The sequence below is a fragment of the Helianthus annuus genome, chromosome 10 (assembly GCF_002127325.2).
Source record: "Helianthus annuus cultivar XRQ/B chromosome 10, HanXRQr2.0-SUNRISE, whole genome shotgun sequence".
Taxonomy (NCBI): domain Eukaryota; kingdom Viridiplantae; phylum Streptophyta; class Magnoliopsida; order Asterales; family Asteraceae; genus Helianthus; species Helianthus annuus.
In genome coordinates this window covers 176,855,063-176,866,387 of record NC_035442.2, presented here as the reverse complement: position 1 = coordinate 176,866,387, position 11,325 = coordinate 176,855,063, and the positions used below count along the sequence as shown (strand labels likewise).

General features: G+C 36.4%; 1 protein-coding gene across 2 annotated transcripts; it reads left to right on the top strand.

Annotated features, from left to right (window-relative positions):
• Window positions 1-645: 645 nt before the first annotated feature.
• Window positions 646-3,321, top strand: LOC110886794. 2 transcript variants are annotated; one of them, XM_022134639.2, is made up of 2 exons: window positions 646-3,031; window positions 3,109-3,321. In XM_022134639.2, exon 1 carries the CDS (start codon window positions 688-690, stop codon window positions 3,001-3,003), a length of 2,316 nt encoding a protein of 771 aa, XP_021990331.1. In that variant the 5' UTR covers window positions 646-687; the 3' UTR covers window positions 3,004-3,031; window positions 3,109-3,321. The 2 variants fall into 2 exon arrangements, with proteins under 2 accessions (XP_021990331.1, XP_021990332.1); XM_022134640.2 differs by having other exon boundaries at window positions 646-3,039.
• Window positions 3,322-11,325: the final 8,004 nt, after the last annotated feature.

Sequence of the window (11,325 nt, the reverse complement as noted above, 5' to 3'; positions counted from 1 at the left end):
TCGTTGTTTTTCAATTCGTTTTTTGTTTTGTCACACACGTTACGTTCATGACATTAACATGATTAGGCATAGATAAAGAAGAGTATAATGTCTCGTACGGTGCTGGGTGAAGTCGTAAAAGTAATATAAACAAAAGAATTGAAATGCCGGAGAAAATGATGCATGAAATTATTAATTAGAAAATAATAGGGGGTTAAAATAGTCCATTATCAAAAGTTAAAAGTAAAGGTGTATTATACCAAAATATGTTGGTTAAATGTGTGATATATGTAAAACTGAGGGTGAAATACAAAAATACATGGTCACCGACTATGCATTTTAAGATATAGATAATATTCAAAGAAGTATTTGGCCTATTTTTTAAAATTTGACTGAAAAGCTAGAATTTCATTCATTTTCAGGGATCAAAAGTGCTACGCTCGTCAAATATAAGTGTAAATGTCTACTTTTTGAAAGCTAAGAAAACAAAACTGCAATATGAGCAAAAGAGAGGGACCCTGTAGTTAATTCTAGAATTCTATAAAACCCAGAAAATGTCAAGCATCTCCGTAGTGGATTTAAGTAAAGTTCAACTTAAAATCCAATCCTAAGCTCGATCTTCCCGCATTTTTCCCACCATCCATCTTCCTAAACCCAACTTCAGTTAACATCCATCAAATCAAATCATCAGTTTCTTACCCTGGAGTTATGGATTACAACTACACAAATCAGTATCTTAAAATTGTGAATCAACTCATCCGTGACTACAAAATACCTACCAATATTACAGATTCATTGTTTAAGTACCGATATTTTATATCCCAGTCAGAACTCGAAAAGCAGTTAAGCGCACCTATGAAGTGGATTGGGATGTACATCGCATTGGCATCTCTGGTTTGCATCCTTGCCATGGTGGCTGATTTATTACATGGTTTCCGTAGCAGAAAGCTATGGTTTCCGTGTAGATATTTTCGAATTAATGCTGCTTTTCTCACTGTAATATCTGTCGCAATGAAGTTACCTCTAGATTTAGCTGGTTCGATGATGGGTCATGTGGACCGTTTGGCAAAGCTCGGAAGCATGGCCTTTATGTGCACCATGATGGCTAATTTATTGCCTTGTTTAGCAACCATGAACAATAATGAGCTTTTATCAAACATCACAGCTTTGTGTCTTCTTGTCGTCACCTTGGTTGTAAATGTTTGCATCCAAATACCAACTGGGGTTTTATCCGCATCTTTCGGTTACAATCATAAGCATATCCGTGATGGCATTTATACACGGCATGATGCCTACATATACACAACACCCATGATCGGTATATTAGCCTCCATTTATGTAATTTGCTTAGCTGTGTTGTTAATATTACATGTATGTTCATCTCTAGCGATTCTAAGATCCAAAAGGATTATAGAATCCAAATACCAACAAGGTCATGATATAGCTTCAAAAGATATTCAACCATCACCAGGAGAATTGTTAACAATTGAGAAGCTACATAAGCATGTGAGCAACCACTGGATCATGGCAGGAAGTGGCAGCCCCCAATTCATAACAGCTTGCTTTCACACCACATCTGCTTCTGGGGTAATATGTCTTTTAGTCATAATCTTACACACTTATACTATGCCCAGAACTATTGAAGCTATATTGGATAAGGATTATGATTCAGATTATGATTCGTCCATGATAGTAATTGCCATAGTACAGTCTATCGGGCTTGTGATTGGTACAGTTGCACCACTTTCTAGATGGTTTGCGACCTTAAGCTTTAAGGTGTCCTCCAAAATCATTGCAAACCATTTTAATGTCTTTAAGGTAGAACGCTACTGGACTCAGAAGTTATACGATTGGAAGCATGCTAGAATAAATCTCCCATTTCGTAGCCGCAACCTCGAGGTGGTGATTGAGACTTTGAAAAGGCTAATTTCCAACATTTGTATTGGATTGCAGAATGGAGTTGTTGTGATATGCAAGGTAATAGCGTTGATCCCATTTTTGTCTATGATATGTTTCTTGTATTGTTTCCGTTGTATGAAGTGGTTATTAAAGAAAGTGTTTCCTCTATTGGGAAACACATTTGAGAAGTTGGAAGGAAACAATGATCTTCGCCCTTATGTTTTGCAACTTGAAGATGAGATAGAGCTTGGTGAGAGAACATTGAAGGGCCTTTTAAAATCTGTGAAGCGAATGATCAAAAGGGGTGCAACAGGCCAACCTAAAAATCTTATCAAGCTAATTCTTGGAAAGTCTACTAGTAGTTTTGAAGGGGTTAAAAAGTTTGACCACATTGATGATCATGATGTTCCGTGTGTAAACTGTTGGAGGTTACCTGTGGTAAACCTAACAAGCATCGCCGTTTCCCTTCCTAAAATCCAAAAGGAGGAAGTTGATAGCTTGTTGGAAAGTGTTAGTGAAGGTCTAGAATATGTCACAGTGGTGGAAAAATGCCTCAATGCTACGGATGATCATGTAAGTTTTCAAAATGCGGCTGAAACTTTGTGGCGAGAAATTGCATTACACAAAAAATGGATAGGAAACGACTTGCGTGAACCAGATTTTCGAGAAAATACAGCTAAACAAATTGTTGAATGGTTCAGGGATAAAGCTAAGAATATAGCTTGTTCAGAGGCTAGAAATAATGATAATACAGGAGGCGAGAATGATGATTTGATACGCAGGTGTATTGGTGCCAACTCAATGTATCGTATAACCGAAACAATCCTACGTAACTGCCACACCAACATTGATGCCACGGTTAGCCAGAACGAACTATTCGGCAGCTTATCATCAATGATCGCTGATATAATTGCCGCTTGTCTCACCAACTTACCACAAGCCATAATAATGAAATGTCACACTAGTGTGATAGAGGAAAGGGAAGCCAGTGTCTATGATGCAGCCCAGCTTCTAGGCGAGACTACACAAATAATCGAAACGCTTCGAGGTCGCGATATTCCAAACATGGATCCAAGTGACCTGCCATTTATCGAAAAATGGCGTGCTTTTTTAGGGGATCCCTGATTCCTTAAAATTCATATTTGTTCTTCAGGTAATAAAGTAAGTTCATGTTTATTTGTTTTCTTCTTTTGTATCAGGTTAGTTATATTAACACTCGAGTATGAACAGGTGTGAAGCTAGTAAGATTTTCATGGGCAATCACCTTTACTACTCAAAGTAATCCAGGATGGTCGAATAGGTGGCTTCTAGAAGTTGATTTGCACAATTAGCATCCAGAAAGCATGTTGGTCAAGTCCTTGCTTCTCATAAATTGTACTCTATCCTAGTTTACTAGCTTGTAAACTGTATGTTGTTGTATCAATAGTTTTGTTTTTGGTGTGATTTGAGGATTCTTTGGATGCATTTTCTTTTATGAATTTTATTACTTCAACTTATATGGTTGTATCAATAGTTTTACTGATGTTGTAACTTTATCAAGAACAACCCAAAAAAAACACCCACAACGCCATACACCCGTCCCCTGGGTGTTTTTTTCAAAAAAAAATGCAAAGGCGTCCTTTTTTCCACGCCGGTGTTCAAATGTTTTGGCCAATGACCGTTGCCAATGCTCAGTAACGGCTACTTTTCTTTTTTTATTTTTTTAATTTAACTTTTATATATATAACAACAACCTTCACCCATTATATAAAACTCTAATTTACAACATAGTTGTGCATATCGTGGTTGTAATCTATGCATGACATATGTTTTGTGCTATTGTATGTTGTATGTTGAGTATTATTGTCTGTACATTACTATTTTAAAGCCACGTGTCTCTTTCATATCCACTTTAACCTTACCTTTACTTTCTTTCTCTCTCTAATAATATAAGAGGACTCATTCTCAAAGATACACTCAAATCACAATTCTCAATCCTCAATTCAACAACCAGATTTCATTTTGTTCGAAGTGATTAGCATACAACCACAATAGATAGTTACAGGTTTGTCATCTCTACACCACATATTATTCTTTTCACATCGAACCCTAAGTCTTGATTTCTTGATTCTTTACGGCAGGATTTTAATTGGGTGTTTAGGACTACCATTCATAGCAAACATGTAGCATCACATGGGTCGGCATGGTAAGCATCATCTCCCACTGGACTCATAATCTTTGTGATATGAAATATCAAGTGGTTTTATTGTCTGATACTTTTGAGTGTATATTGAGTAGTGTATTTGTAGCAATGAAGAGTCAATTTGTTATGTGGTTTTATTGTCTGATACTTTTGAGTGTCTATTGAAAACTATGTATACTGAAATGTTTCACTTCAATATTGAGTGCATATTGAAAACTATGTATATATAAAATGTAATTAGACAGAATGTAGGTCCGTGTTTCGGGATCAAAACCGTGATTTTCATGATTATGTTCAAAGACGGAAGAGATAAGAGATGATAAACAAACAACTTTGTAGTAATCCGGTAGTATAACATTACAAGTCGGCCCGATTACATGATAACCGAACTAATACCAAAGGAGTATACATTCGGGGAGAGATCAAGTGGTGATCTCTCCCAGACACACTGAAGCTCACAGGGAACTCTCAAATGAGCTCCCCTATTCTCTCTTAGTCTTGCAAATGACAAAGTGTTGGTATTTATACCCAACACAGGTTGTATGGTCGAAGGATCTAACTGATTGATCGATAGATCATCTGTCGATCATCCAGCTATCGAAAGATACACATATACCTCGAAGGATGGCATATCCTTCGAGGTCCATCTTCATCTATCGATGGATATCTTTCGAGCTCATCGAAGGATATACACAATCCTTCGATGCCTTATCCTTCGACACCAAACATTATACAACATTAATTTGTCTAGCAAAACCCACACGGTCAACCAAATAACCCTCTCGTTTGACCACTTCAAACGAGTGGGTCTATACACGTTTGTTTGACCGTTTCACTAACTATTACAAATTCAGCGTACAATAATAACTAATCTATTCGACAAGCATCGGACACAAAATCTGCATCAACAAATTCCCCCTTGTCCGTTGCTGTCGAATGCTGAAAATGCAACTGCAATCGATCTTCAGTCAAGTATTCATCTTCTCTGTGTTAACAAATTCCCCCTTGACCGATGATCCAGGTAAGTAGTATCTTGATGCTCCTTGTATAATATTTCCCCCTCAAAGTACGCGTATCCGTGTTGGGTGTTGTGCAATTTCCTCAAAAGGCTCAATTGACCGATCTTCCGCTGATCTTCCAATACTCCAACCGGCATTTGATAAAGGGTTCCATTCTTTAACAACTGCATCAAGTCTTGATCTTCAAGCATACTACATTGATAGAGATTTCTGGTGAACTGTCTTCTGTAAACCGTCTTTGTGGAATCGACCAAGTAATGCACTTTAATCTTCAGCATCAACACTCAGGAAAGTCAGCTAGACCAAGTGTATCCCTTGCAAACTCAACCAAACGGCACGCTTAGTTGAACTACATCCAGATCTCATTGTCTCGCCTTTGTGAAGTTGACCACGTAATGCACTACAGATCTTCAGCATCAGTACTCAGGAAGTCAGCTTGACCAAGTACATCGTTTGCAAACTCAACGAATTGAGTTACCCCCAGATCCCTGTAAAATCCCAAAGAAACATCAAACCCAAAACCGAATCCTGCAGGTCTTCAGCCTTGAACTATCAACTTCCATAAAGATTCCCCAGGTCTTCAGTAAACAGCGCTTTGAAACAACTGTCGACTTTAGATACCTGTATGTTTCCGTGCAAAACCCTTCACGCTGTCTGGAGAATTAATTAAAATCCTCAAATATGTGTCTGTGCAAAACATTCCACGCAGAACCGTTTGTATCACCAGAAAATCACAAACTCTACCACCTATGATTGCGTTTAGAAATTTACCGAAGAAATTCAACATATTTTATCCCCCCATTTCTTTGGTAAAATCTCTAAACCTTAACAGATTCTTTCCACTTCAAAGAAACTGTCGTCAATTTCACATAACAAATTCTCTCCACTGAGTAGAATTTATCTTCAACTGTTCACCAATTCCCTCCACTGAGCGGAACTGTCATCAATCTTCATTGACTGTTCTCGGTTCCGAAAATTCACGAAAACGACTTTCTTCTTTGCATATTCTAGTTGAATAAGAACGTCCCCTAGTACCCCGTAGGATCCGACTTGTATCCCTCCAAAGACTTTGTGAACTCGTTAGGACCGGTATTGACGTTCTAGGTTCATACGTTCGTTTTCAAATGCGAGAATATGACAATAAACAAAATCCTTTCGAACATTTCCGAATGACCGGTAACAATCATAAATATTGACGTGCGGAAGTGAACATACCGTGTTGTTTTTGGCCCATAGTAGTCACGTCACCATTTTTGACATTTTCATCGGTAACCGTGACTACCCCACATTTTTCAACAATCAAGTTTTCATCATCTCTCATCATCCCAAACTGGTTTGGCGCGCTCTCGAACCCGATCCAACTTTGCAACTCAAATAATCAATTTCAAGCTTATGCACCACACTTCAAAGCGTAACTAATTAATTTCAAACCACCATAAAAATCAAACCAAACCCACGAAATGGACTTCTCGTTGTCTACCGAGTTCCATGACAGCTTGTCAAACTAAATTAGTCCACAACTTTAAAGCCCAAAATAACTAATTTGTGAAGCCCAAACCCAATCTATAAATCCCACAAAAAAATTGGTTTTTGTGAAATGTCAAATGCTGGCCCCATAATGGATAATGGTTGCTAGTGGACCACAATTAAAATCCACAAGTAAATTGTAGGTTCACAAATGATATCCATTTCCCAATTTTTCTAACTTTCTGCGATAAGCCTTTGGCCCATCTGTTGAGAAAAGAAACCACATGAGGCCATGACAACTTGGGCCCATCTTAAACTCAAAAGTCAAAACCCTAGCTTCAACATTCAGCCGACCAGTCAACCACATCTTCACTTTGTCTTCGTTTTCTTCTCTTTCTTCGATAAACAACAAGCAGCTCGCGAATTGCATCTGATCTGTCATGCTCAGCCGCCATTCACAAATGGTATCCTTCGAAAACTGGATCAAACGAAAGACAAACACAGATCTTTCGAACATATCAGTTTAACTTTCGAAGTTGTTGGTTGTTGAAGACTAGGATCTTTCGAAACAAAACATCAACTGGATCCTTCGAAATATGTTGGATCTTTCGAAGTTGTTGCAGATTATGATCTTTCAAAACAGAATAGTTGATCCTTCGAACTGGATCCTTCGACAAGAAAGAATGACCCTTCGAAAATCTCAACATGATCCTTCGAAGTCAGTTGAAATGACCCTTCGAAAATCTCAACATGATCCTTCGAAGTTGTGAGTTGACCCTTCGAAGTCAGTTGGGGAAAAGTTGATCTTTCGAAATCGTTAAGAGGTGAAGGGATCCTTCGAAATATGAAGATGATAAGAACATCAAGAACATCAAGAACACAGGAGGCTGTGTAAATCTGCAGATTGATGAAAACACTTTGTAGATAATTTTTGATGATGATAACTTGAGTACTTAGGTGAAAAACATAAAACCCAACACTCGTTTCAGCACAGATCTGAATATTCGGGTCCAGATCTGAGTTTTTCTTGATTTTCACCATTTTTACATCTTGAATAAAAAGCACAAAAATCACAGATCTAGAGCACATGTGACTTAGTAAACGGTTAGATTTACTAAATCGGGCACCATGGCTCTGATACCAATTGTAGGACCGGGTTTCGGGATCAAAACCGTGATTTTCATGATTATGTTCAAAGACGGAAGAGATAAGAGATGATAAACAAACAACTTTGTATTAATCCGGTAGTATAACATTACAAGTCGGCCCGATTACATGATAACCGAACTAATACCAAAGGAGTATACATTCGGGGAGAGATCAAGTGGTGATCTCTCCCAGACACACTGAAGCTCATAGGGAACTCTCAAATGAGCTCCCCTATTCTCTCTTAGTCTTGCAAATGACAAAGTGTTGGTATTTATACCCAACACAGGTTGTATGGTCGAAGGATCTAACTGATTGATCGATAGATCATCTGTCGATCATCCAGCTATCGAAAGATACACATATACCTCGAAGGATGGCATATCCTTCGAGGTCCATCTTCATCTATCGATGGATATCTTTCGAGCTCATCGAAGGATATACACAATCCTTCGATGCCTTATCCTTCGACACCAAACATTATACAACCATAATTTGTCTAGCAAAACCCACACGGTCAACCAAATAACCCTCTCGTTTGACCACTTCAAACGAGTGGGTCTATACACGTTTGTTTGACCGTTTCACTAACTATTACAAATTCAGCGTACAATAATAACTAATCTATTCGACAAGCATCGGACACAAAATCTGCATCAACACAGAAAGTATCTAGCCATTTGTTTGTTTTGATAATTAAATTTTTATTTGATAATTAGAATTTAGTTTATTCAGTTGGGTTAAAACCGTTCCTTTTTCTTTTTTAGAGGTTGTTTAACAACTTTTTTTGGATAAACATGTTATGTTATGTATACAAAGAAATAATTAGAGATTTAAGAGCACTCTTTTTAACAATGAGAGCTCTCGATGTCCTGGCCCGGGTCTTTTTAACAATGTGCTTTGGTATGTTATGTTCGACTGCATTCAATACATAGAACAAGGGTAAATTAGCATGAAAGCCATTGCCCTTTCGTTTCAACTAATAAGTATCTCTTAAGTAAATGACTGCACTTGAAAATTATTTAGGAGTAACTTTTCATCATAATCCCTGCACTAACAATAAAAAAAGGCCTAACTATCTGCACACCCAGTTTGCCTATCTGCACACTTAGGGTTTACCTACGCTACGTATTGACCTATACGCAGCGTATATGGTTACCTCTATACGCTGCGTATAGAGCTATACTCAGCGTATATAAACCATGGATTTCAGAGCCTTATCAGCAATCATTGCACAGAAAACAAGGGTTATATACACTGCATATAGGTCTATACGCAGCGTATATAAACAATTAGATTTTTTTGAGTCATTTTGGTAGGTTTGAGTGATCATTTTTCATAAAGTTTAAATACGCTGCGTATAGACCTCTAAGGAGTGTATATAAAGGTCTGAAAATGTCTTTTATACCCTTGTGTTGAGGCTATACGAAGCCAAATACAAGGATAGTTGTGTCATTTTTGTCTCATACGCTGCGTAGGGACCTCTAAGGAGCGTATATAAAGCTCCATTTTTGTATTTTTTATTGTGTATTCCTTTGTTTATTTATAAAAAAAAAGTAAATTAATTGTGTGTGTTTTGGGGTATTTCCATGATTATTTATAAAAAAACAATATTATTAAAAATAATACAAATATTATGAATTATAAGAATTAAAAGAATTAAAAATAATACAAATATTAGGTCCCGTATTGACCTCGTATAAGCCTATAAGTGTGATATCGTATCGTATCGTATAGGTGTGGTTTAGGTCCCGTATTGACCTCGTATAAGCCTATAAGTGAGATATCGTGTCGTATAGGTGTAGTATAGGTCACGTATTGACGTCGTATAAGCCTATAAGTGTGATATTGTATCGTATAACGTAGTATATGTCACATATGGACTTCGTATTAGTCTATAAGTGTGATATTGTATCGTATAGCGTCGTATAGGTCACGTATTGACCTCGTATAAGCCTATAAGTGTGATATCGTATCGTATAGGTGTAGTATAGGTCACGTATTGACCTCGTATAAGCCTATAATTGTGATATCGTATCGTATAACGTAGTATAGGTCACGTATTGACTTCGTATAAGCCTATAAGTGTGATATCGTATCGTATAGCGTCGTATAGGTCACGTATTGACCTCGTATAAGCCTATAAGTGTGACATCGTATCGTATAGGTGTAGTATAGGTCACGTATTGACCTCGTATAAGCCTATAAGTGTGATATCGTATCGTATAACGTAGTATAGGTCACGTATTGACCTCGTATAAGCCTATAAGTGTGATATCGTATCGTATAGCGTCGTATAGGTCACGTATTGACCTCGTATAAGCGTATAAGTGTGATATCGTATCGTATAACGTAGTATAGGTCAAGTATTGACCTCGTATAAGCCTATAAGTGTGATATCGTATCATATAGCGTCGTATAGGTCACGTATTGACCTCGTATAAGCCTATAAGTGTGATATCTTATCGTGTAGGTGTGGTTTAGGTCACATATTAACCTCGTATAAGCCTATAAGTATGATATCGTATCGTATAGGTGTGGTTTAGATCCCGTCTAATCCTATATGCATATACAAGACCTATAGGAAACCTATACGAGACGTATACTACACTATACGATACGATACTATACTATACAATAACACCCGTATAGGCCTCTATACGAGACTTATATACTATACACTATACGATACGATATGATGCAATCCGATACGATACGATGCAATACGATAAGATAATTTAATTTAGACGATAACAATATAATATATTTGTATTATTTACGAATAATACTGTTTTTTTATAAATAATTTTCTTTTTTTTATAAATAATTAAAGGAATACGATAATTTAATTTAAACGATAACAAAACAATATATTTGTATTATTTACCAATAATATTGTTTTTTTATAGAAAATTTCCTTTTTTAATTTTTATTATTCATAATATTTATATTATTTTTTATTTTAATAATTTATATTTGTATTATTTACCAATAATATTGTTTTTTTATAAATAATTTTCTTTTTTTTATAAATAAACAAAGGAATACACAATAAAAAAATACAAAAATGGAGCTTTATATACGCTCCTTAGAGGTCCCTACGCAGCGTATGAGACAAAAATGACATAACTACCCTTGTATTTGGCTTCGTATAGCCTCAACACAAGGGTATAAAAGACATTTTCAAACCTTTATATACGCTGCGTATAGGTCTATACGCAGCGTATATAAAGGGTAGTTTTTATTTTTAACCCCAAACATGTGGTTAAATTATCTTTTTAACCCTTATTGCATATATACGCTGCGTATAGACCTCTAAGGAGCGTATATAAAGGTCTGAAAATGTCTTTTATACCCTTGTGTTGAGGCTATACGAAGCCAAATACAAGGGTAATTGTGTCATTTTTGTCTCATACGCTGCGTAGGGACCTCTAAGGAGCGTATATAAAGCTCCATTTTTGTATTTTTTTTATTGTGTATTCATTTGTTTATTTATAAAAAAAAGTAAATTAATTGTGTGTATTTTGGGGTATTTCCATGTTTATTTATTAAAAAAACAATATTATTAAAAATAATACAAATATTATGAATTATAAGAATTAAAAATAATACAAATATTAGGTCCCGTATTGA

Coding starts and splice junctions, on each gene's coding strand:
- LOC110886794 (XM_022134639.2), top strand. CDS start 688: ATGGATTACAACTACACAAATCAGTATCTTAAAATTGTGAATCAACTC.